This window comes from Puma concolor, chromosome E3, assembly GCF_028749965.1.
Source record: "Puma concolor isolate L17-30 chromosome E3, mPumCon1.1.hap2, whole genome shotgun sequence".
NCBI lineage: Eukaryota > Metazoa > Chordata > Mammalia > Carnivora > Felidae > Puma > Puma concolor.
The window spans coordinates 18,930,794-18,956,577 of NC_141682.1; the positions used below are offsets into that span (position 1 = coordinate 18,930,794).

The 25,784-nt window shown below is 43.9% G+C and overlaps 3 protein-coding genes across 4 annotated transcripts in view; 2 read left to right on the top strand and 1 right to left on the bottom strand.

Moving 5' to 3' along the window:
• CE3H16orf54 (chromosome E3 C16orf54 homolog) overlaps positions 1-25,784 on the bottom strand; it is a 55,990-nt gene that overhangs the window by 9,380 nt on the left and 20,826 nt on the right. The window contains exon 2 of one of the 2 annotated variants that reach the window (XM_086692412.1): positions 24,164-24,281. The exons of the other annotated variant lie outside the window; for it this stretch is intronic. The gene's annotated coding sequence lies outside the window, so the exon portion shown is untranslated. The remainder of the gene's footprint in view (positions 1-24,163; positions 24,282-25,784) is intronic. 2 annotated transcript variants of the gene reach the window in all.
• LOC112857335 (zymogen granule membrane protein 16) overlaps positions 5,468-25,784 on the top strand; it is a 28,962-nt gene continuing 8,645 nt past the window's right edge. The window contains exon 1 of the mRNA XM_086692416.1: positions 5,468-5,580. The gene's annotated coding sequence lies outside the window, so the exon portion shown is untranslated. The remainder of the gene's footprint in view (positions 5,581-25,784) is intronic.
• On the top strand, positions 5,489-7,834 carry LOC147573011 (zymogen granule membrane protein 16). The gene is made up of 4 exons (XM_086692415.1): positions 5,489-5,580; positions 6,359-6,420; positions 6,605-6,737; positions 7,410-7,834. Exons 2-4 carry the CDS (start codon positions 6,366-6,368, stop codon positions 7,723-7,725), a joined length of 504 nt encoding a protein of 167 aa, XP_086548541.1. The 5' UTR covers positions 5,489-5,580; positions 6,359-6,365; the 3' UTR covers positions 7,726-7,834.

A 25,784-nucleotide genomic window follows, 5' to 3' on the forward strand; every position in this document is an offset into this window, starting at 1 on the left:
TTCATCCTCTGTGCTGATCTTCCTACTTTGTTCCAATGTCTCTATTCCTCCTAAGCTACTGCTCCTGGCCAAGGCGCTTCTATGTGCCTAGCAATTTACTAACCCCTCTTCTCTTTCTTTCTTCTCTTTCTCTTCTCTTTCTTCATGTTCTTTTTCTTCTCTTTTCTCTCTTTTCTTTTCTTTCCTTATTAAGTAATCTCTATACCCAACGTCAGGCTCGAAGTCACAAACCCAGAGATCAAGAGTCAGATGCTTCACCAACTGAGCCAGCCAAGCGCCCCTGAGCACATTGCTATGTCTCATTTAATCCTGTAAAGCAACCCTTGAAGTGGATCTTATCTTTCCTCTTGCAATGAGGAAACTGAGATTCAGAGACTTTAATTTGCCAGGGGAAATCGGCAAAGCCAGGCCTCAGCCTGCTTCTCTCTTTTCACTGTGCAATTCTGGCATCTGTGACCACACTTCCTGGCCACAGCCAGGATCCTTGTCCCCTCCTCTGGGTTTGACTGAATCCCTATGCATCCAGCTATGCTCCTTCCCTGCACTCTGAAGACCAGCTTGATTAGGTTTGCCCTTCAGGAGAGTGTGAGCCCCTCTGGGGCAGGACACTTCATTTCCATTTTCCCAGGGCCCTCAGTAGGTGCTTTTGATGTTCAGTTCAAGCTACCTTGGCCTGTGTATCAGTATTCTCCAGTTACTTGACCATTTTGCCCTTACTCTTTTATAAGATGCGCAGACATGATGAGGTGATGATACCAGAGAAGACACGTAACCTCATAACCTTGATATGATAAGGCCAGAGTTGAGAAGTACTAAAATCAGCAAGTCTGGCCTCAGGCGGACACACACCTTTAGTTTGCCTGCAACATATTCAATTGGGGGGCGGGGGCGGAAAACCAAACCTCACGATGTTAGCAAATGTATGGAAGGCTAGGAAAATGTGATTTAGGTTTACAACAAAAACATGAGGGGTATTTAGGAATTATATGATTTTCTTATTTCCACAGGATGGAGCCACTCCTTAGACGATGAGAAACAGAGAACTTCCTTGGCATCAGGCGGTGTTCTGGAACTTTACTTCCATTAACTATATCATAACCACAGCAACCTGAGGAGGTAGGCAAAATTATCGCCTTTTTGTTTATGTGTGTGTTTTCAGACGAGAACAGAAGCAGAGAGAAATGAAATACCTTGCCCCAGGCACCCAGCTTCTGAGTCCTGCCCCGTCTGTGCACCTCTCAAACACTCCACCCCGCGTCTGTCTTAAAAATAAACAACAATAGGGGCTCCTGGGTGGCGCAGTCGGTTAAGCGTCCGACTTCAGCCAGGTCACAATCTCGCGGTCCGTGAGTTCGAGCCCCGCGTCGGGCTCTGGGCTGATGGCTCAGAGCCTGGAGCCTGTTTCCGATTCTGTGTCTCCCTCTCTCTCTGCCCCTCCCCCGTTCATGCTATGTCTCTCTCTGTCCCAAAAATAAATAAACGTTGAAAAAAAAATTAAAAAAAAAATAAACAACAATATGTGTGTGTGTGTGTGTGTGTATATATATATATATATATATAAAACAGGTTTCCAAGTGACTTTAACTTTAGTTGTCCAAATCAACCTACACAAATATCTTTCTTTGAGGGGTGCTTGGCCGGCTCAGTAGGACAAGCATGTGACTCTTAATCTCAGGGTCGGGAGTTCAAGCCCCATGATGGGTATGGAGATTACTAAAAAAAAAAAAAAAAAAAAAAAAAAAAAGCATAAACTTAAAAAAATTCTTTTTGCAAGGGGGCGCCTGGGTGGCTCAGTCGGTTGTCTGACTTTGGCGCAGGTCATGATCTCACAGTTTGTGAATTCGAGCCCAAATCAGACTCTGTGCTGATAGTGCGGAGCCTGCTTCTGATTCTCTGTCTCCCTCTCTCTCTGCCCCTCCTCCACTCGTTCTCTCTCTCTCTCTCAAAAATAAAGAAATAAACATTAAAACAATTCTTGTGTCAAGTTGTATGATGCATTTGACAAAGATCTCCAGGATCTGAACTAAGCTAAACCATAAAAATAAAGCTAACTGCAGATGAGAAAGACAAGGCCTGCCCTCATCAACTTTATCTGAAAGAAATGAAAAAAAAAAGACCATATTTTGTGAGAATTGAAGAGAGAGAAAAAAATAAACATTTACTCAGTACTTATGTGTGCTAGATCTGTGCCAGGGGCTTGACACAAATTGTTTAGACTCATTATCTCCTATCGCAGATGAACAAACTGAAGTTTGAGGATCATGGAGGAAGGGCACGAACCAAGCTTTACAACATGTCTCTTGCTGGGGTTCCTGGGTGGCTCAGTCGGTTAAGTGTCTGACTTTGGCTCAGATCATGACCTGGTGGTCAGTGAGTTTGAACCCCGTGTTGGGCTCTGTGCTGACTGTTCACAGCCTGGAGCCTGCTTCGGATTCTGTGTCCCCCTCGCTCTCTGCCCCTCCCCCACTCATACACACACACACACACACACACACACACACACACACTCTCTCTCTCTCTCTCTCTCTCTCTCTCTCTCCCTCTCTTTCAAAAATAAATAAACATTAAAAAAATAAAAATCTTACCCTTTGAGAGAGGTAGGTTTTTTTTTCAAGGATTTTTTTTTTAAACAGCAGTTCAGAATAGGGAAGAACATTTTATATTGTGAGTCAGTACATGCAGTATAGAGTATTTGACTGAAACAGTATTTTAGGAAATAGTATTTAGTCTTGTTACATGTGATGCTCTTACTTTCTCTATTTCACTTTTCAAATGTGTTGGTCTTGGGGCACCTGGGTGGCTCAGTTGGTTGAGCATCCGATTTGGTTTTGGCTCAGGTCATGATCTCAGGGTCGTGGGATTAAGCCCCGAGTCTGGCTTTGCACTAAGCATGGAGCTTGCTTAAGATTCTCTCTCTCTCAGGGGCGCCTGGGTGGCGCAGTCGGTTAAGCGTCCGACTTCAGCCAGGTCACGATCTCGCGGTCCGGGAGTTCGAGCCCCGCGTCGGGCTCTGGGCTGATGGCTCAGAGCCTGGAGCCTGTTTCCGATTCTGTGTCTCCCTCTCTCTCTGCCCCTCGCCCGTTCATGCTCTGTCTCTCTCTGTCCCAAAAATAAAATAAAAACGTTGGAAAAAAAAAAAAAAGATTCTCTCTCTCTCCCCTCTACCCCTCTCCCCGACTCACTCTTTCAAATTAAAAAAAAAAAAATGTTGGTCTTGGGGCACCTGGCTGTTCTAGGGGTCATAGGTTCAAGCCCCACGTTGGGTATAGAGATTACCAAAAAAAATAATAAACTTAAAAAATATGTTGGTCTTGAGCCATTAAAATGATTTTGTGGTCCACTAGTGAGTTAAGACCTACAGTTTAAAAAGCACTGTCCTGGGGCGCCTGGGTGGCTCAGTCGGTTAGGCATCCGACTTCGGCTCAGGTCATGATCTCGCGGTCCGTGAGTTCGAGCTCTGTGCTGACGGCTTGGAACCTGGAGCCTGTTTCGGATTCTGTGTCTCCCTCTCTCTCTGACCCTCCCCCGTTCATGCTGTCTCTCCCTGTCTCAAAAATAAATAAACATTAAAAAAATTAAAAAATAAATAAAAAGCACTGTCCTTGAGGATTTTGGTTGATCTCGAGTCCTTTAACTTCTCATGTTCCAAATGCAGAAATATAGACTCAAAGAAATAGTGACTTCTGTTTTTTAAAAATGCTTATTTATTTTTGAGAGAGACAGCATGCATACAAGTGGGGGATGGCAGAGAAACAGAAAGGGAGATACAGAATCCAAAGCAGGCTCCAGGCTCTGAACTGTCAGCACAAAGCCCGATGCGGGGCTTGACCACACGAGCGGTGAGATCATGAACTCAGCCGATGAAGTCAGATGCTCAACCACCTGAGCCATCTGGGCGCCCCTGAGCTGTCATCTTTGATATCCAGTGTTTGGTTCCATCCTGTGGGATATACTCCTCATAAGGAAGACGAAAGACAGACAGTAGTAAGAGGAGACAGAGGAGAGAATTAGAGAGAAAGCTTGGGGGAGGAGAAGAGACAGAGAGAAGAGGCAAAAGGAAAAAGGTATGGAGACAGTGAATACAAAGAACAATCCTTAGAGCAGGAGATGATGGGGAAAGATCAAGACAAATGGAAAGAGAGAAGTAGGAAAGAAAGAAAACCAGAGAGGACAAGAGAGACAGAACAAAACAGATGAATGAGGAAGTTATCTCATCAGGACATGCTTGTTTTGAACTTGAAGCAGAGATCAAACAATGCAACCTTGGCTGCCCTCCTTGCTCCCGGAATCTCCAGGCCAAGAGCCCTGTCCTATTTCCGGCTCCTTAGGTTGGGGCTCCCTGGCTTTCCTGGGAGGAGTCCTCAGTCCTAGATGGTCTATGAGGGGTGGATACTCTATGTGTCCAGCTACAAGTCATTAATCACCAAGGCTAATGACTCCAGCTCTTCCCTGGGCTCCACCCATCTCTCTGTTTGGGAGGGCCCGCTGACTCAGAGGGTCAAAGAGCCAATCCTAGAGGAGTCAAGAAGTAGGACTCAGGAGTCCATCCTAGAGACTTGGGTGGAAGAGAAGAGCCTCAGAAGAGAAGAAATCTATGACATCAAGCTAACCTATGGGAAGGAGCTGTTGCCCCGTGTGGGCTTTATCCCCCAGAAGATTCAGCCATGGCTCCCAGGAGCCCCGAGGGCCTTGAGCCCAACTTCCCCCAAGGGAGGAACCATGTACCGTTACTTCCTCAGCGTCCCACATGCCTATTGGCCTGACTGCCTGTCTCTCAGGAGGGAGATCGACAGGTGTTCGTTGTCCACCTGCAGCAACACATTACCCTTCTCAGAAAAGTTTTGTAAACAGTCTGGCAGATTGAGGATGGATAGATGGGGAAAAAAAAGCCAAGTACGGCAAAATATTAACCATGGTAGAATCTACGTGGTGTGCATATGAGTGTTCACTATACATTTCTTTCAATTTTTCTCTATGTTTGGATTTTTTTCATATAAAATAACAGGAAAGAGGAAGAAAAAAAATTGTCTGGGAAATAGTAGACACTCCTAAGTACAGGGCATAGGGTGTATCATCCCTTCCCACGAGAGTTTAGATTTCAAATGTAGGACAATGAAGACAATGTTTCTCCTGAAAGATGACAGATTGCAGGTAGGAACACCTGTAGAACACCCAAATAGGGGGGCGACAACCTTAGACTACACCCAGAAGAAGTTAGTAACTTTGGCCACCCAAAGCTGCTGGCTCTTCCGTTGGTGACTGTTTCCTCAAGTTTATTCTGTCCATCCTGATACCTGGGCCTTGGCCCAGAGAGGACACCACTCTGACAACTGACCCCACGAGGCTGATCATGTTTGCTCAGGAGGTGAAGTTCACACGATAAAGAGCAGGGGGAGGGCTTGGACCTGATATAAAAGATCTGGAAGTCTCAGGGGGGTTACTTTGCACCTGGAACTGCCAGGTGAGGGGTGACAGAGGCCTGAGCTAAGGGGTGAAAATATTGGCTAGATTTGAGTTAGGAGGGGATTCAAGCAGAGCTGGACTGCCTGGAGTGAGTGGCAGGGGAGACCTGTGTGGCAGGTACCTGGGGCATCTGAGGGAGGTGCAAAGATATCTGGGTCTCAGATGAAAGACTGGAGATACCTGGGATGCTCGGGGTATCAATACAGCCAGATTTGTGTTAGTGGAGAAAGAATTATGACAAATAGACCAGGCATCTGGAATCTGATATCTTGAGCTGTGGTCCAAACTCGTGCAGTTTCTCAACTGTTCCGATGCTGGTATTGGCAGTCTCATCTATAATCACCCTCACTGCCCGGGTGACACAAAGACGCACCCCTAAAATGCTCCTTTCCTTCTGATTTGAGGCCTGGCTGAAGCTAGGAATTTAAACTCTGCCCCGGATATACCCCAAGCCGGGCCCGTGTATCACAGGCAGGTTGCAGTTAGGTTTTGCTCAGAATCCTGGTTTGGTAAACTCAACCATCTCTATGGTTTGGAGATGGCCTCCACTTCTTTGAAACTCTTTTCCTGCTTTGTGCCAGGAGGGATCAGGACTTACACGGGTTGGTCCAGACAGAGGCTTAGGACTGACCTTCTGACTCAGGATGGAACAAGGGGGTCGACTACCTCGAGACCAGGGAGGACAGAGGGGTTAAGGACACCGTACCTGCCAGGAGCAGGACTAGAGACTATGGGCAATCCTTTCTGAGCCCAAGACTGGGTCAATTAGGTCTGAGTTGAGGGACAAAGAGGGCCAAGTCTCAGTTGGAGGTCTAAACCAGGGAAGCCTGGGTAAATGAAGTCCAAAGGAAACAGAGTGAATGAACCTTGACATTCTCCTTTCTTTCCCCTCCAGCCCCAGAATGTGGACCATTACTCTTCTTGCCCTTGTCTGCGCATCAGCCTCGGCCAATGCCAGTAAGTGAGAGGCCAGGAGACCAGTATTAGTGTCATGGAAAGACACCTTCCTACTCTGCCAGTGGCCAAGGCTCACAGGGGCTGGCTTGGGGTGGTGGGCATCGAGTTGTGGGAGGTGTAGGAGTGGTGAGGAGGGACTGGAGCTCTTGAGATCTCTCCTTCTGACGCCTACTATCCCCTCCAGTTCAGGCTAGGTCCTCCTCCTACAATGGAGAGTATGGAGGTGGTGGAGGCGAGCGATTCTCCCATTCTGGTTACCAGCTGGAGGGTCCCATCACTGCCATCCGTATCCGGGTCAACAGATACTACATCGTAGGGTAAGATTCTTTGTGTGTCTGTGGTTTGGGGATCCTCTCCGATCTTACCACAGTGGAAAGTTCTCAGTCACTTTGGGTCATATCTGTTTCAGTCAACAAGTCCCAGGGATTACTTGGGATGTGAAAGGTATCAGGAGACTGGGATCTGAGGCCGGTGCTGCTACAGCCCTACAGCCCCCAGCGTGCACGTCTTGGGCAAATCTGTACCACAGCCGCGGAGGCGCTGGGAAGCTGGCTACTTTGGCCCCACCTGAGGTGTAGGTCCCCTCAGGCATCCTCCATCTTGGCTGACGCCTCTCCCCAAAACATGTATCCTTCTGATCCAGGGACAACAGAGTCTCTTCCCTCATGAAAGCCATCCAGAAAGGCCCATCTGCTTCTTTCACGTAAAGGTTGGGGGGACAGTGGGAACCTAGATTTCAAAGTGAGGCTCTACCACTGTCTGGGAGGCTCCGGCCAAGTTACTTTTCCTCTCTGAGCCTATCTGTCGGCAAAAGGAGTTGAAGTTCACAGTGGGACCTCAAGGGCTCCCTCATCCCTCACACACCTTGGGACTGGCAGGGGACCTGTCATCTCTGCCACCAGTTTGCAGGTCTCTTGGCTTGTAGGCCAAGAGGTCCTGAATTCCAGTCACCCTGCTCAGTCTTCCCTCCCTCACCACCCCCCACCCAGCCTCCAGGTGCGCTATGGCAAGGTGTGGAGCGACTATGTGGGTGGCACCCAGGGAGACCTGGAGGAGATTTTCCTGCACCCCGGGGAGTCAGTGATCCAGGTGTCTGGCAAGTACAAGTACTACCTGAGGAAGCTCGTCTTCGTGACTGACAAGGGCCGGTACCTGCCTTTTGGGAAAGACACAGGCACGAGTTTCAATGCTGTCCCCTTGTACCCCAACACCGTGCTACGCTTCATCAGCGGCCGATCTGGTGCCCTCATCAATGCCATCGGCCTGCACTGGGACGTCTATCCCAGCGACTGTGGCAGTTGCTGAACCGCAGCCTTGCCCTGGGCCAGGCACTGCAGTGGGGCTGTGAGAACTACCTTACCATCACCCCACCTACAGGGTTCAATAAAAATAATAATAAAAGGACATAGCTGACGCTGGAGTGTATGTGGGTGTGTGCAGCTGGGACCCGCCTCCTGACTCTGGCTGTGGATGTGTGAATTTCCTTTCTGGCTATCTGTTGGACGTCTTTCTGGTGAAGAGTGGGAGGGAGAGAGAGAGGTGTAATGTCTTGGGCTTTTCTTCATAGTTTATCGAGAAGAGGAAAGATTCTCTCTTGCTCCAACTCTTTTTTTTCAAGGATAGCTCCTGACACTAGTTTATCCAAACTGGGGTTCCAAGCCTGAGAGTGCGGCCTAGCTTACTGCCCAAACCCCTGATGTCCAACTCTCTAGACCATGTCTCCCTTGAGATAGTGTCTCCCCACCAAAAGGCTGTCACCTGGCTCTCTTGGCATTAACCCACTTGCTGTCTCTGGGTGGCCTGGGCCATTTTCTTTCGTGCTTTCTCAGAATCCACCTGACTCCCGAAGCTTGGCCCACGTTTGTGTCAAGAAATCTGTCTCTTACTCCAGCCTGGTTCCTCCCCACCTTTGCCCATAAGCACTGATGCTCCCTGCTTAGCTCAGCTCGCTCAGAATTGGGCTTCTTTCCCTAGGAAGCTGCCACCTCCTAAACAGCTTCTACTCTGCCAATACCATCCTCAAAAATGGACATTCCAAGAGGGATAGATGTCCATGGTGGGTTCCCATGAACGTCAGGGTTGGTTACCATTCAGGGGAAGCAACAGAGTGGCTGGATAGATTCAGCAAGGATATAAAGTTGCTTTGGAAATAATTCTTGGGACTCTAGTGCCCAGTCCTAAAATTACCACAGTGTTTTGTTTTTGCCTTTTGGTGGTGGTGGTTGGGGGTGAGGGAAGTCACTCATTGCTCCCCAAAGATTTATTCACATCATGGGGAATGCCAGAGTCACATCTCTTCCCAATGAGACAAAGATAACAATTGTTTACATGTAATTTGAGGAAGAAATATTAACATTACAGAAACAAACTCATGCCTAGAGAGTTTTTAGAACAATTCCTTTATTTCTCTCAAAGAATTCCATGGGATGGAGTATCATGTCAGAGTAATTTGTTTTGAGATATAAAGTACATAAAATTCACCCATTTATTTATTTATTTATTTATTTATTTATTTATTTATTTAAGTTTATTTGAGAGAGAGCATGAGCGGTGGAGGGGCAGAGAGAAAAGAGACAGAGACAGAGAGAATCCCAAGCAGCCTTCACACTCAGTGCGGAGCCCAAAGCGGGGCTCGATCTCACAAACCGTGAGATCATGACCTGAGCTGAAATCCAGAGTCAGCCACTTCACCAACTGAGCCATCCAGGTGCCCCAATATTCAACCTTTTAAAGTGTGCCATTTCTGACGTTTTTAGTACATTCACAGATTGTGCAACCATCACCGCTAATGCCAGAATTTCGTCATCAGCTCAGAAAGAAATCCCATCCCCATTAAGCAGTCGCTCCCCATTCCTCTCCCCCAGCCCCTCGTAACAACCCATCTACTTTCTGTCTCTATGGATTTCCCTGTTCCGGGCATTTCATGTAGATGGAATCATCCAGTAGTGTGGTCTTTTGTGTCTGGCTTATCCCATTTAGTGTATTTTCAAGGATCATCCACGTGGTAGCACGTTCAGGACTTTGTACCCTTGTGCAGCTGAATCTGACACATCAGATACCTGGTCAACTTCAGGATCAGCTTTGCACCAGCAGGTCTCACCCTGGGCCAGTGAAGTCGCTGGCACCTGACAGGCAGCTGCCGCAGAAGAGGACGAAGTCATGGGATTCCCGGCTTTTGTGTAGTTGACATATTAGGCTTTTTTTTACATAAAGATTTTATGTAAAGAAAATTTTCCTTTCCTTATAACGTTCTAAAATTGCTAAATTGAGCTAATCATACGTTTATCAAATGCTCTCTGCTAGGTGCTTGGGAATACAAAGACCACTGAAGAATTGTTTCTTTTCCTCTAGTCAAAGGGAAGACTTGGTGAAGGAAGGGGCATGTGTATGTGTGTGTGTGTGTGTGTGTGTGTGTGTGTGTGTGTGTGTGTAAGCGTACGCATGTGCGTGTGTGATGGGGCACAGTACTGGGCTCAGGCCACAGCCTATGCAGAAATATGAACACATTAAAATGACAATTGCACAGTTAAAATGCAAAGTTCTACTGGGTAAAGATGAAGCCTCATGGAATGGCAGGGACCATGCATGTCATACTAAACTGTTGAAACTTTATTTTATGGGCTACAAGAAGCCACTGAACCAAGATTTCGCCCAGGGGATTGGTAAGATTTATACGAAAATCATCTTTCCTTGTATAAACGGGGAAAATGGATTGAAGGTGAAGCAGGATGAGATAATAGTTAAGAGACTAGGTCTAGATCAGAAATGATGGATGTTTGAACAAAGGCAGTGATGTGAGGGAAAAAAGAGAGGGAGGAATTTGAGAGATTCGAGGGGGAGGGGAGACTTAGAAGAACTTGATAAAAGAACCCATGAAGGTGAGTCAAAGAGGAGAGTCTAGAAGAACTATCATGTCTAGTATGGGCAACTGGGAAGAGAGAGATCCTCTCTAAGATGAGGACTACAGGAGAAGAAATTAGCTTTTGGACCTGTTGCATTTTAAAATAATATTTATTTTGAGAGGGAGGAAGAGAGAGAAAGAGAGCAAGAGAGTGCAGTAGCAGGGAAGCGAGAGAGAGAGAATCCCAAGCAGGGTCCGTGCCACTAGTGCAGAGCTTTATGCAAGGCTCGATCTCACAAACCTGAGATCATGACCCGAGCCGAAATCAAGAGTCAGACGCTTAACTGACTGAGCCAGACAGCTGCCCCAAGGACCTGTTGCATTTTGACATATCTGTGGCACATCCTGATGGAGACCCAACATTACACAGAGGACTATTTAGCAATAAAGGCTTGGATACAGCTTTCAGGTAAGCCTTAGATTCAGGAGTCACAAGCACAGAGACAGTGGACTTCCAGTGATGGATGTGGAAGAAGTCACGTGGGAAAACTGTGGGCATATAAAATGAGAAGAAGGCTGGCGTCAGAGGATTGGAGAATACCAAAGAGGAATTGGTTAGAGAAAAGAGATGGGAGGGGCCGGGGAGGGAACGCACTCAGGGGCAAGAGAGAAATTTCATGGAGCTGTTACTGCCATCTAAGCAAGAAAAAGACGGACTTGAGATTCTTTGCCTTTGGCAATCAGAAGGTCACGAATAATCCCGAAAGAGCTTCGGGGGATTGGGGGAAGCTGAAACCAGGCTGCAGTTGGCTAAGGAATGAATGAGAAATGAGGAAATACAGGCAGCAAGACTTGAATATTCCAAGATGTCTGGCTCCAGAAAGCCAGAAAATAGGCTAGTCACAGTTATGGGGGATGTAAGGAAAGAGAGATTGGGTTTTTTTCCTAGACAGGGGAGACATGAGCATGTTTATATGACGAAGAAGGAGTCAGAGGGAGGAAGAGGCTGAGGATTCAGGAAAGAGGAGGGAACTGATGGAACAAGGTCTCGCAGGAGATTGGGGAGGATGTTTTACGTAGCTGTTGGGGCAGGAAACCTTAAGAAAGAAGAAAATGAAGATGAGTGAAGGTACAGGTTAGTTTGTAGAGGGAGTGGGTATGGAGCAAACCTTGAGGGAATTAATACCCAACCTTGACTTGTTCGGTTGCATAAGTAAACCTGCCTGTTGAATGAGTCACATTCTTCCAGAGGAAAACCAGCAGGAGACATACGTACATATATACATAAAGAGTTTTTTTCTTTAAGATTTCATTTCATTTTATTTATTTAAATGCTTTATTTTTGTGAAAGAGGGAGAAAGGAAGAGCACAGGAGGAGAAGCAGCAGAGAGAGAGAGAGAGAGAAAGACAGAATCCGAAGCAGGCTCCAGCTGTCAGCACAGAGCCCACTAGGGCTTGAACTCGTGAACCACAACATCATGACCTGAGCTGAATTTGGATGCTTAACTGAAGGGGCCACCCAGGCGCCACTTTAAGGTTATTTATTTATTTAAATATTTTATGTTTATTTTGAGAGAGAGAGACAGAGAGAGAGTGCACACACTAGCAAGCGTGAGTTGGGGAGGAGCAGAGTGAGGGAGACAGAACCCTAAGTGGGCTTCAGGCTCTGAGCTGTCAGCACAGAGCCAGACATGGGGCTTGAACTCATGAACTTGAGAGCATGACCTGAGCTGAAGTCAGACGCTTAATTGACTGAGCCACCCAGGCGTCCTTTCTTATGCCTGTTGTTGGAGGTATTTTTTTATGCTTTTTTTTTCTCCTTTGTTGACTTATGAGCTATACCTCTTTCAGTGTGTGTGTGTAGTTGCTTTAGGGTTTGTAGCATTCAACTTTAACCTCTCTCAGTCTGCTTCTGAGAAGCATTACACCACATCATACATAGTATAAAAACCTTGCAACTGTAGACTTCCATATCACCTCTCCTGGCCTCTATGCTATCATTGTGATGTATTTAACTTTTATATGTATTTTAACCTCCACAGTATACTATTCTTTTTTTTGAAAAAAATCAATTATCTTTGAAAGGTACTTAAATAATAAGAAAATAAGTCATACGTATATATATATATATATATATATATACATATAAATGTATATATATATATGTTTATATACACATATATATCCATATGTCTACTATTTTTTTTAATTTTTAAATTTTTATATAATCTCCATATCCAACGTGTGGCTCAGTCTCACAACCCAGACATCAAGAGTCACGTGGTCTACTGACTGATCCAGCCAAGTGCCCCTATATCTAAGTTTATTTATTTTGAGAGACAAAAAGAGCAGAGGAAGGGCAGAGAGAGACAGGGAGAGAGAGAATCTCAGGCAGGCTCTGTGCTGTGAGCATGGAGCCTGATGTGGGCTCAAACTGACGAGCCGTGAGATCATGACCTGAGCTGGAACCAAGAGTTGGGTGCCTAACTGACTGAGCCACCCAGGCGCCCCTACAATTTCTACTATTTCTGATGCTTCTCATTCCTTTTGTCAATCCAGATCTCTTCTAGGATTATTTTTCTGCTGCTCAAAGGATGTCATTTTACAATTTCATCGGGTGTGGGTCTTCTGGTTCAGCATTTGTAAATCTGAAAATGTCTCTTTTTTGCCTTCACTTTTTTTGAATTGAGATGTAATTGACATAGAACATTATATTAGTTGAAATGTATAATGTAATGATTTGATATCTGTGTATATTGCACAATGATTACCACAAGAAGTCTAGTTAACATCCATCTTCACACATAGTCACAGTTTTCTTTTCTTGTGATGACAACTTTTAAGATCTACTTTCTTAGCAACTTTCCAGTATAGATTACAATATTGTTGACTATAGGCACCACACGGTACATTACATCCTCAGGACTTATTTATTTTATGACTCTACTTTGGACCTTTTGACCCCTTTCACTCACCAATCTGTTCTCAGGATCTATGAATTTGAGCTTTGCTTTTTTTTAAATTTTATTTACTTATTTATTTATTTTAAGTAAGCTTCACGCCCACCACGGAGCCCAACATAAAGCTTGAACTCACGACCCCAAGATCAAGATCCGAGCTAAGATCAGGAGTTGGATGCTTAACCACTGAGTTGGACACTTAACCACTTAACCCCGTTAAAGATTTACTTTTGTTTATTTTAAAGGTTACTTACTGTTGAGAGAGAGAGAACATAGGGAAAGGGCAGAGAGAGGAGGAGAGAGAGAGACAATCCCAAGCAGGCTCCTCACCATCAGCATGGAGCTGGACTTGGGGCTTGAACTCATGAACTGTGACATCATGACCTGAGCCAAAGTTGGAACTTAACCAACTGAGCCACCCACCCAGGCGCCCCTAAAGATTTTAGTTTTTAAATAATCTCCATACTCAATGTGGGGCTTCGGGCTTGAACTCACAACCCCAAGCCCAAGAGGTGCGTGGTTTACTGATGAAGCCAGCCAGGTGCCCCTTTGGGAGTGCCTTGGTGGAGATTCTTGTGGGTGAGATTTGTTGAGCTTCTTGTATCTGTAGGTTTATAATTTTCAATAAGCTTGGAAATTATTCAGCCATTACTTCTTAAAATATTTTTCCATCTCTCTGTCTCTCCTCTCCTTCAACTCCAATCATTCACACACTAGGCCACTTGAGGTCATCCCACAGCACACTGATGCATTTTTCATTTAAAAAAATTTCCTTTCGGACCTATGGTGGGGAGGAGCCAAGATGGCAGAACAGCATGGAAGTTTTTTGTGTGTCTCGCATCCATGAAATACAGCCAGACCAACACTAAACCATCCTGCACACCTAGAAAACTGACCTGAGGCTTAACACAACAATGTGCACAACCTGAACCACAGAATTCAGCAGGCACGCAGCACAGAGAGATGAACTGGGAGGTAGAGAAGCCAAGGATGGTAGGGACCCGCTTTTGTGTGTGGAGAGAGGATGGAGACGTGGGGGTGGGGGGAGGAGGTGAAAAGTACCCCCCTCAAAAGCAGCTGGAGAAAAGTGGAAAAGTGTAAACAGCTGCAGGGAATGAACTAAAAAAGGAGAAGGAGAAAGGAGAGGGTTTAAATTCCATTAAGACTCTACAAACAGAGAGAGTGCAGAGGGTGAAACTCCGCAGCTAATACCTGGTGGTGCTCTGGTGGGAAGGGCAAATCTCCAGGAGCAGAGTGGAGCCCGGGGTTCTTCAGGCCACACGGGAGAGGCAGTTCCCCTGCTGGGAGGACACCTGTGTGGTTCCCCAAAGGCAAGGCCCCAGTGGACCCGGGAAAACAACCACATTCGCAGGTACTGGAGCAGGGTTGTTGGGGGTAAAGGCTGGTGCCAGACGCGTGTTGTGATTTTCCATAGTCCCTGAAATGCTGCTGCTACACTATAATGTGAACTTTTTCTAGGGCAGGCTGGCACCCGGCCACAGTCTCTGGGCATCGGCAGCAGCACAGTCTCTCAAACGTTCCTGAGTGTGGCCGGCACCAGGCCATTGTTCGGTGAGGCCCTCCACAGAGGGGCAGAACGGGTCAAAGCCCCAGTCCCTCAGAAGTAAGGGGCCAGAAAAACAGCTGCATCAGAGACAAAACTCAGGAGGGAGGTGCTGCCTGGGGCTTGGTCACCCACTGCATAAAAGCGGGGAGTGGATGGAAGCCGAATACAAAGGACGGGTGTGTGATTGCTGATCAGGGAAAACAGAGTTCTGATACTAGAGACTGGGTGACTGGGTGACGCCATTTTCACCACTCCCGCGCATGCGCATATACACCTACAAGCGCCACAACCGTCCACCCAGCAAGCTAAGCAGTGCCATCTAGTGGAGAACGGAGCCATTACACTAAGTTCCGCACAACTGGGCCAACCTCGCTCTTCAGGAACAGAAGACTCTCCGCCTGCTTAGTTTACGGACTATAAAGTACTTCATAGTTTGACTACTAGGAGAAAACGAAATAATTTCAGTCGTATTTCAGTCTGCTCACCATTCCATCTGTTCAATTTTCTTTCTTTTTTTCCCTTTCTTCTTTATTCTCTTTTTCGTTTCTTTTTCTTGAATACAGAAAAAAATAAAAATCATTTATTTTCAATTTTTATTAAAATATTTTTCTTTAATTTTTCAACTATATTTTTTAATTTTCTGTATTTTTTTCAAATTATTTTACTTCCATCATTTCATTTTAGTCTACTTCAGTGTATTCATTTTTTTCAAATTTTCAAATGATTTCCTTTTTTTTTCCTTTCCCTTTTTTTCTCTAATCTATCAAACCCCTTTCAACTCCCTGACCAAAACACACCTAGGATCTTGGATCATTTATTCGATTTTGTGTGTGTGTGTCTTCGTTTTTAATTTTTTAAGTTTAATATTTTTTAATTTTAGTATTTTTAAAAAAATTTTTTTTCAACGTTTATTTATTTTTGGGACAGAGAGAGACAGAGCATGAACGGGGGAGGGGAGCGAGAGAGGGAGACACAGAATCGGAAACAGGCTCCAGGCTCTGAGCCATCAGCCCAGAGCCCGACACGGGGCTCAAACTCCCGGACCGCGAGATCGTGACCTGGCTGAAGTCGGATGCTTAACTGACTGCGCCACCCAGGCGCCCCTAATTTTAGTATTTTTAAAATTTTATTTTTTACCTCATTCATTCTTTTTCTCCCTTCAAAATGATGAAATGAAGGAATTCAACCCAAAAGAAAGAGCAGGAAGAAACGACAGCCAGGGACTTATCCAACACAGAAACAAGCAAGATGTCTGAACCAGAATTTAGAATCATGATAATAAGAATACTAGCTGGAGTTGAAAATAGATTGGAATCCCTTTCTGGTAAGATAAAAGAAGTAAAATCTAGTCAGGATGAAATAAAAAATGCTATAACTGAGCTGCAATCTCGAATGGAAGCCACAGCAGCAAGGATGGATGAGACAGAACAGAGAATCCGTGATATAGAGGACAAACTTATGGAGAATAATGAAGCAGAGAAAAAGAGGGAGATTAAGGGAAAAGGGCATGATTTAAGAACTAGAGAAATCAGTGACTCATTAAAAAGGAACAACATCAGAATCATAGGGGTCCCAGAAGAGGAAGGGAGGGAAATAGGGGTAGAAGGGTTATGTGAGCAAATCATAGTGGGAAACTTTCCTAACCTGGGGAAAGACACAGACATAAAAATCCAGGAAGCACAGAGGCCCCCATTAGATTCAACAAAACCGACCATCAACAAGGCATGTCAGAGTCAAATTCACAAAATACTCCGACAAGGAGAGAATCATGAAAGCAGCAAGGGAAAAAGAGTCCCTAACCTACAAGGGAAGACAGATCAGGTTTGCAGCAGACCTATCCACAGAAACTTGGCAGGCCAGAAAGGAGTGGCAGGATATAGTCAATGTGCTGAATTGGAAAAATATGCACCCAAGAATTCTTTATCCAGCAAGGCTGTCATTCAAAATAGAAGGAGACATAAACAGTTTCCCAGACAAACAAAAATTAAAGGAGTTTGTGACCACTAAACCAGCCCTGCAAGAAATTTTAAGGGGGACTCTCTGAGGGGAGAAAAGATGAAACAAAAAACACAAATAAATAAATAAAGACCAAAAACAACAAAGACTAGAAAGGACCAGAGAACACCACCAGACACTCCAGCTCCACAAACAACATAATGGCAATAAATTAATATCTTTCAGTACTCACTCTAAATGTCAATGGACTAAATGCTCCAATCAAAAGACACAGGGTAACAGAATGGATTAAGAAAACAAGATCCATCTATATGCTGCTTACAAGAGACCCACTTTAGACCTAAAGACACCTTCAGATTGAAAGTAAGGGGATGGAGAACCATGTATCATGCTAATGGTCAACAAAAGAAAGCCAGAATAGCCATACTTATATCAGACAATCTAGACTTTAAAATAAAGACTGAATCAAGAGATGAAGAAGGGCATTATATCATACATAAGGGGTCTATCCACCAAGAAGACCTAACAACTGTAAACATTTATGTGCCAAATGTGTGAGCACCCAAATATATAAATCAATTAATCACAAACATAAAGGGCCTCATTGATAGTAATACCATAATAGTAGGAGACTTCAACACCCCACTAACAGCAATGGACAGATCACCTAATCAAAAAATCAACCAGGAAACAATAGCTTTGAATGACACACTGGACCAGATGGATATAACAGATATATTCAGAACATTTCATCCTAAAGCAGTGGAATATACATTCTTCTCCAGTGCACATGGAACGTTCTCCAGAATAGACCACATGCTGGGACACAAATCAGCCCTCAACAAGTACAAAAAGATCGAGATCATACTGTGCATATTTTCAGACCACAACGCTATGAAACTCGTAATCAACCACAAGAAAACATGTGGAAGGGTAACAAATACTTGGAGACTAAACAATATCCTACTAAAGAATGAATGGGCTAAGCAAGAAGTTAAAGAAGAAATTAAAAAGTTCATGGAAGCCAATGAAAATGAGACCACAACCCAAAACCTCTGGGATGGAGGAAAGGTGGTCATAAGAGAAAGTATATCCAGGCTTTCCTAAAGAAGGAAGAAAGATCTCAGATACACAACCTAACCTTGAACCTTAAGGAGCTGGAAAAAGAACAGCAAATAAAAACTACAACCAGCAGAAGACAGGAAATAATAAAGATTAGAGCAGAAATAAATGCTATTGAAACCAAAACAAAACAAAACAAAAAACCCAGTAGAACGAATCAATGAAACCAGAAGCTGGTTCTTTGAAAGAATTTAAAAAATTGATAAACCACTAGCCAGTTGGATCAAAAAGAAAAAGGAAAGGACCCAAATAAATAAAATCAAGAATGAAAGAGGAGAGATCACAACCAACACAGCGGAAATAAAAACAATAATAAGAGAATATTATGAACAATTATATACCAATAAAATGGGCAACCTGGAAGAAATGGACAAATTCCTAGAAACATATACACTACCAAAACTGAAACAGGAAGAAATAGAAAATTTGAACAGACTCATGACCAGAAAAAAAAACGGAATTAGAAATCAAAAATGTCCCAAAAAACAAGAGTCCAGGGACAGATGGCTTTCCAGGGGAATTCTACCAAACATTTAAAGAAGAGTTAAGACCTATTCTCTTGAAGCTGTTCCAAAAAGATAGAAATGGAAGGACAACTTCCAAACTCTTTCTATGAAGCCAGCACTACCTTGCTTCCAAAACCAAAGACCCCACTAAAAAGGAGAACTACAGACCAATTTCCCTGATGAACATGGATGAAAAAATCCTCAATAAGATACTAGCCAACCAGATCCAACAATACATTAAGAGAATTATTCACCACAACCAAGTGGGATTTGTACCTGGGATGCAGGGCTGGTTCAGTATCCACAAAACAATTAATGTGATGCATCACATCAATAAAATAAAGGACAAGAACCACATGATCCTCTCAATAGATGCAGAGAAAGCATTTGACAAAATACAGCATCTTTTCTTGATAAAACCCTCAAGAAAGTAGGGATAGAGGGATTATACCTCAAGATCATAAAAGCCATACATGAAAGACCCACCACTAATATCATCCTCAATGGGGAAAAACTGAGAGCTTTCCCCCCCAAGGTCAGGAACATGACAGGGATGTCCACTCTCACCACTGTTATTTAACATAGTATTGGAAGTCCTAGCTTCAGCAATCAGGCAACACAAAGGAATAAAAGGCATCCAAATCAGCAAGGAGGTAGTGAAACTTTCACTCTTCACACATGATATGATACTCTATATGGAAAACCCAAAAGATTGCACCTAAAAACTGCTGGAACTGATTCATGAATTCAGCAAAGTTGCAGGATAGAAAGTCAATGCACAGAAATCAGTTGCATTCCTATACACCAACAATGAAACAACAGAAAAATAAATCAAGGAAACAATCCCATTTATAATTGCACCAAAAGCCATAAAATACCTAGGAATAAGTCTAACCAAAGAGGTGAAAAATCTATACACTGAAAATTATAGAAAGCTTATGAAAGAAATTGAAGAAGACACAAAAAATGGAAAAATATTCCAAGCTCCTGAATAGGAAGAACAAATATTGTTAAAATGTTGATACTACCCAAAGCAATCTACATATTCAATGCAATCCCTATCAAAAAAACACCAGCATTCTTCACAGAGCTAGAACAAACAATCCTAAAACTTGTATGGAACCAGAAAAGACTTCGAATAGCCAAAGCAATCTTGAAAAAGAAAACCAAAGCAGGAGGTATCACAATCCCAGACTTCAAGCTATACTACAAAGCTGTAATCATAAAGACAGTATGGTACTGGCACAAGAACAGACACTCAGATCAATGGAACAGAATAGAGAACCCAGACATGGAACCACAAACGTATGGCCAACTAATCTTTGACAAAGCAGGAAAGAATATCCAATGGAATAAAGACAGTCTCTTTAGCAAGTGGTGCTGGGAAAACTGGACAGCAACATGCAGAAAAAAAGAACCTGGACCACTTTCTTACACCATACACAAAAACAAACTCAAAATGGATGAAAGACCTAAATGTAAGACAGGAAGCCGTCAAAATCCTCGAGGAGAAAGCAGGCAAAAACTTCTTTGATCTTGGCTGCAGCAACTTCTTATTCAACACGTCTCCAGAGGCAAAGGAAACAAAAGCAAAAATGAACTATTGGGAACTCATCAAAATAAAAAGCTTCTGCACGGCGAAGGAAACAATCAGCAAAACTAAAAGGCAACCGACAGAATGGGAGAAGATGTTTGCAAACAATGCCGATAAAGGGTTAGTATACAAAATCTATAAAGAACTTATCAAACTCAACACCCAAAAAACAAGTAATCCAGTGAAGAAATGGGCAAAAGACATGAATAGACACTTCTCCAAAGAAGACATCCAGATGGCTAACAGACACATGAAAAAATGCTCCACATCACTCATTATCAGGGAAATACAAATCAAAAACACAATGAGATACCACCTTACACCTGTCAGAATGGCTAACATTAACAATTCCGGCAACAACAGATGATGGCGAGGATGCAGAAAAAGAGGAACTCTTTTGCATTGCTGGTGGGAATGCAAGCTGGTGCAGACACACTGGAAAACAGTATGAAGGTTTTTTTCCTCAAAAAACTAAAAATAGAACTACCCTACAACCCAGCAATTGCACTACTAAGTATTTATCCAAGGGATACAGGAATGCTGTTTTGAAGGGAAACATGCACCCCGATGTTTATAGCAGCACTATCGACAATAGCCAAAGCATGGAAAGACACCAAATGTCCATGGATGGATGGATGTGGTATATATATACAATGGATTATTCCTCAGCAATCAAAAAGAATGAAATCTTGCCATCTACAACTACATAGATGGAACTAGAGGGTTATTATGCTAAGCGAAATTAGTCAGAGAAAGACAAATATCATATGACTTCACTCATATGAGGACTTTAAGACCCAGAACAGATGAACATAAGGGAAGGGAAGCAAAAATAACATAAGAACAGGTAGGGGAACAAAACATGAGACTCTTAAAATATGGAGAACAGAGGGTTACTGGAAGGGTGGTGGGAGGGGAGATGGGCTAAATGGGTAAGGGTCATTAAGGTATCTACTCCTGAAATCTTCGGATATAATTAAAAACAACAAAACAAAACAAAACAAAAACTTCCTTTCTCTGTGTGTTTCATTTGGATAATTTCTGTGGCTATGCCTTCAGCCTCACTAATCTTTTCTTCTGCAATGTCGAATCTACCGTTGATTCCATTCAGTGTAGTTTTCATCTCTGACACTGTAATTTTCTGTATTTTTTTAAGATTTTACTTTTTTAAGTAATCTCAACACCCAACGTGGGGCTCAAACTCACAACCCCGAGAGCAAGAGTTGCGTGCGCTACCGACTGAGCCAGCCAAGCATCCCTGACATTGGAATTTTCATTTCTTTCTTATATGTCCATGTCTCTATTTAACTTTTTAAAAACATATGGAATACCATTATAGTAGCTGTTTAATGTCCTTTTCTGCTCCTTCTAGCGTTTGTATCAGTGCTAGGTTGGTTTCAATTGATTGATGATTCTCCTCATTCTGCGTCATGCATAATCTGTGGCTGATTGGCCAGCGTTGTGAGTTTTACCTTGCCGAGTGCCAGATACTTTGATAATCTGTGTGATTTGTTAGGCAGGTGCATAGTAGTGCTCAGCTTAGGGCTGATTATTCCCCACTACTAAGTGAAACCCTTCCTGAACACTCTGCCCTCCACTTTGCCACATTGCTAGTCGGGCTGGTGTGAAAAGGCCCTGAGCACAGCCGCCTGCAGAGATGGCTCTCGCCCTGGTGTCCTCAAAGGACAAATCTCACTTGTTTTCCTTTCTCTCTGGGATTGCGAGGCATGTTACTGCCTTTCATTGCTTGGTGTCCACTGTTTTGAAAACCGTTGTATCGTGTGTTTTGTCTGGTTTTGTTGCAGTGGTGGTGGCGGTTTCTGGCGGGAAGGTAAAACCGGTCCCTGTGACTCCACCTTGAGGAGAAGCAGGGATCTTGGTGTGTGTGTTTCTAAGAGCTCTCAGGTGATCCAGGGTGCAGCCAGGTGAGAGCCACTTTACAGACCTGTTTTCTCTGCTTGAAATGTTTTTTTCTCAGTCAAATAGAATCTTTGATTATCTCCTCTCCTCCATTTTCTTGGTGCTCTCTGGAACTTCTGTTAGATTAATATGGAATACATTGGCCCTCCATCTCTTAACTTTTCTTTCATACTTTCCATTTCGTTGTCATTTTGTTCTACATCCTGAGAGATTTTTAAACTTTTCGTCTCATACCTTCCTTTGATTAACTTTTTCTTTTTTTTTTTTTTTTAACATAAGTAGCCTTCATGCCAAGGATGGAGCCCAACGCGGGGCTTGACCTCACACAGGTGACACTTGGCGATGTCTGGAGACATCTTTGGTTGTAACATCTATGGGGTTAGTGAATAGAGACCAGAGAGGCTGTGAAATATCCTACAGCATGCAGGAAAGTCTCCCCCACCAAGAATTACCTGGGTCAGATGTCAATACTGTGAAGGTGAGGAAACCCTAGTTTAAGACCATCTGGGAGCAGGCTGCCACAACTCACACCACCAAAGGCCAAGGCAAGGAGGGATCCTCCATACCCACTTCAGGAGACTTCCTGGGCACGTATTTAAGTTTGTTTAAAAGAGCTCGGGGTACCTGGGTGGCTCAGTTGGTTAAGCGTCCGACTTCGGCTCAAATCATGATATCGTTCATGGGTTTGAGCCCCATGTTGGGCTCTGTGCTGACAGCTTGGAGCATGGAGCCTGCTTCAGATTCTGTGTCTCCCTCTCTCTCTACCCCTCCCCTGCTTGTGCTCTGTATCTCTCTGTCTCTCAGAAGTAAATAAACATTACAAAATTCTCCAAAAAAATTAACAAATAAATAAAATAAAATCTTAAAAAAAAAAAAAAAAAAAGAAGAGTGCCTGGGTGGCTCAGTCAGTTGAGTTTCTGACTCTTGATTCGGCTCCGGTTATGATCTCCTGTTTTGGGGGTTCAAGCCCCAAGTCCTGCTCCCCACTGAGGGTGGGGCTTACTTGAGATTCTCTGCCTCCCTCCCTCTCTCCCCTCCCCCAATTGCTTGCTTGCCCGTGCACACACTCTCTCTCAAAATATATATATAAAGTTTTAAAAAAGGTTAATATAATAAATTTTGTTACATGTATTTACAACAATAAAAAATGTTACGTCTAAATAAATTAATAAATAAGTAAAATCTGAATATTATGTATGTTCTGTTTTAATTAGTCATTCCTCAAAAAAAAAACAAAACAACACTAAGGGCATCTGGCTGGCTCAGTCAGTAGAGCCTGTGACTTAATCTCAGGGTTGTGAGTTCAAGCCTCATGCTGGGTGTGGAACCTACTAAAATAAAATTTTAATTTAAAATTTAAACAAAACAATAGAAGGGTAAACATTATTAAAACCAGGAAGATCCGACATGATCTAGAATCAAAATGGGATGTTTTGATTCTTAAGTATCTCTTATCACTTAAAAAAATAGCTTAACATTTTTGGAGGGTGCCTGGGTGGCTCAGTTGGTTAGGCATCCAACTCTTGATTTTGGCTCAGGTCATGATCTCATGGTTCATGAGCCCCGTATTGGGCTTTGTGCCAACAAGTGGAGCCTGCTTGGGATGCCTTCCTTCACTTGTGCTTAGATCGTCCCTGTCCAATCTAGCCACTTGTATACCTTAACAGTTCTCTGCAGCCAAAGCTCACAGGCCCCATCAGAAGATAAAGGGACCTGGGGTATCTGGGTGGCTTAGTCGCTTGAGCGTCTGACTTTGGCTCAGGTCGTGATCTCACAGTTCGTGAGTTTGAGCCTCGCATCAGGCTCCTCACTGACAGTGTGAAGACTGCTTGGAATTCTCTCTCTCTGCCCCTCCCCACTTGTTTTCCCTCTCTCTCTCTCTCAAAATAAATAAATAAACTTAAAAAACGAATAAGTAAAAAAAGAAGGTAAGGGGACCAGAACGATCTCAAGGAAGCTAAGTATGTGTAGGGGCAACTTCCCACATGGCCACTTGTGAATGGCACATGGGTCCCTTTTCTCTGCCATGATGCCACTTGGAAAGTCACTGAGGTCCATTCTATACTGAGGCTTTCTGTAGCCAGCATCTGACCCCACACCCTGTGATACATGGCCGCCCACCAGATGTTCCCAGGAGAAAGGAGGGCCCAAGGGGCTGCTACAATTTTCCCAATTCCTACACGAAATGGGCCTGCCCGTACGAAGGTTCTTAGTCTGATTATGGTGGAGATGGGTGGTCTCAAGAAAATGTTAAGCTTTATCTCCTCCACAACATACCTGGCCAGGATGGAGCCTCTCCTTAGACGATGAGAAACAGAACTTCCTCGGAGCTCGCCTTGCATCAGGCAGTGTTCTGGAACTTTACTTCCGTTAAGTACATCACAACCACAGCAACCTGAGGAGGTAGGCAAAATTATTGCCTTTTTGTTTGTGTATATGTGTGTTTTCAGATGAGAACAGAAGCAGAGAGAAGTGAAATAACTTTCCCCAGGGACCCAGCTTCTGAGTCCTGCCCCGTCTGTGCCCCTCTCAAACACTCCACCCCGCGTCTGTCTTCCTGCGCTTGTAGAACGTGCCAAGGGCAAGAGCAGGTGACTGTTGGAGCCTCAGTCATATATGAAGGAAACGAAATCGGCTCATACTTTCAGCTGAATTGTTCCTGACACAAAGCAAGAATGACCGTGTCCTGGTGGAATGACCTCACCTCATTCCCATTTGATATTGCTATATCAATATTTGATGTTATATTGTGTTATGTTCTGGAGAATGCTCTTTGTGAGGAGGAAAACAAATAGAGGAAACAAAGGAAAAAATAAACAAAGCAATTTTTGCAGTTGCATTACAATTGATCAAGCCTTTCAGGAAGAGATGTGGAGGCTGAAGGCAAAAATGATACAGGTTAGGGGCACCTGGCTGGCTCAGTCTGTACAGCATGTGACTCTGATCTCCGGGTTGTGAGGGTGAGCCACATGTAGGATGTAGAGATTACTTAATCAGATCTCAAAAAAAACCAACAACAACACACAAAGGCTAAAAATAAAAGCTACCATGTAATCATAGCTCAATAAACGGAAATTAAAACCAGGTTCCCAAGGCACCCAGGTGGCTCAGTTGGTTAAGCGGCTGACGTCGGCTCAGGTCAAGATCTCACAGTTCATGGGTTCCAGCTCCACACTGGGCTCTGTGCTCACAGCTCAGAGCCTGGAGCGTACTTTGGATTCTGTGGAATCCTCTCTCTCTGCCCCTCCTCCACTTGTTCTCTCTCTCTCTCTCTCAAAAATAAAGAAATAAACATTAAAAAAAATTCTTGTGTCAAGTTGTATGATGCATTTACAAAGCTCTCCAGGATCTGAACTAAGCTAAACCATAAAGATAAAGCTAACTGCAAATGAGAAAGAAAGCCCGTGCTCCCTCATCAACCTTATCTGAAAGAAATGAAAAAGAAAGACCATATTTTTTGAGAATTGAAGAGAGAAAAAAAATAAATGTTTACTCAGTATTATGTGTGCCAGAGCTGTGCCAGGGGCTTGACACAAATTGGTTAGACTCATTATCTCCTATCGCAGATGAACAAACTGAAGTTCGAGGATCATGGAGGCAGGGCACGAACCAAGCTTTACGACATGTCTCCTGCTGGGGTTCCTGGGTGGCTCAGTCGGTTAAGAATCCGACCTTGGCTCAGGTCATGACCTGGTGGTCAGCGAGTTAGAGCCCCACATCGGGCTCTGTGCCGACTGCTCAGAGCCTGGAGCCTGCTTTGGATTCTCTCTCTCTCTGCCCCTCCCCGTCCCCACTCACCCTCTGTCTCTCTCTCTCAAAAATGAATAAACATTAAAAAAAATTTAAAGACACATCTCTTACTAAGGCACCATTCTATGCATGAATTCTTGGCAGGTTG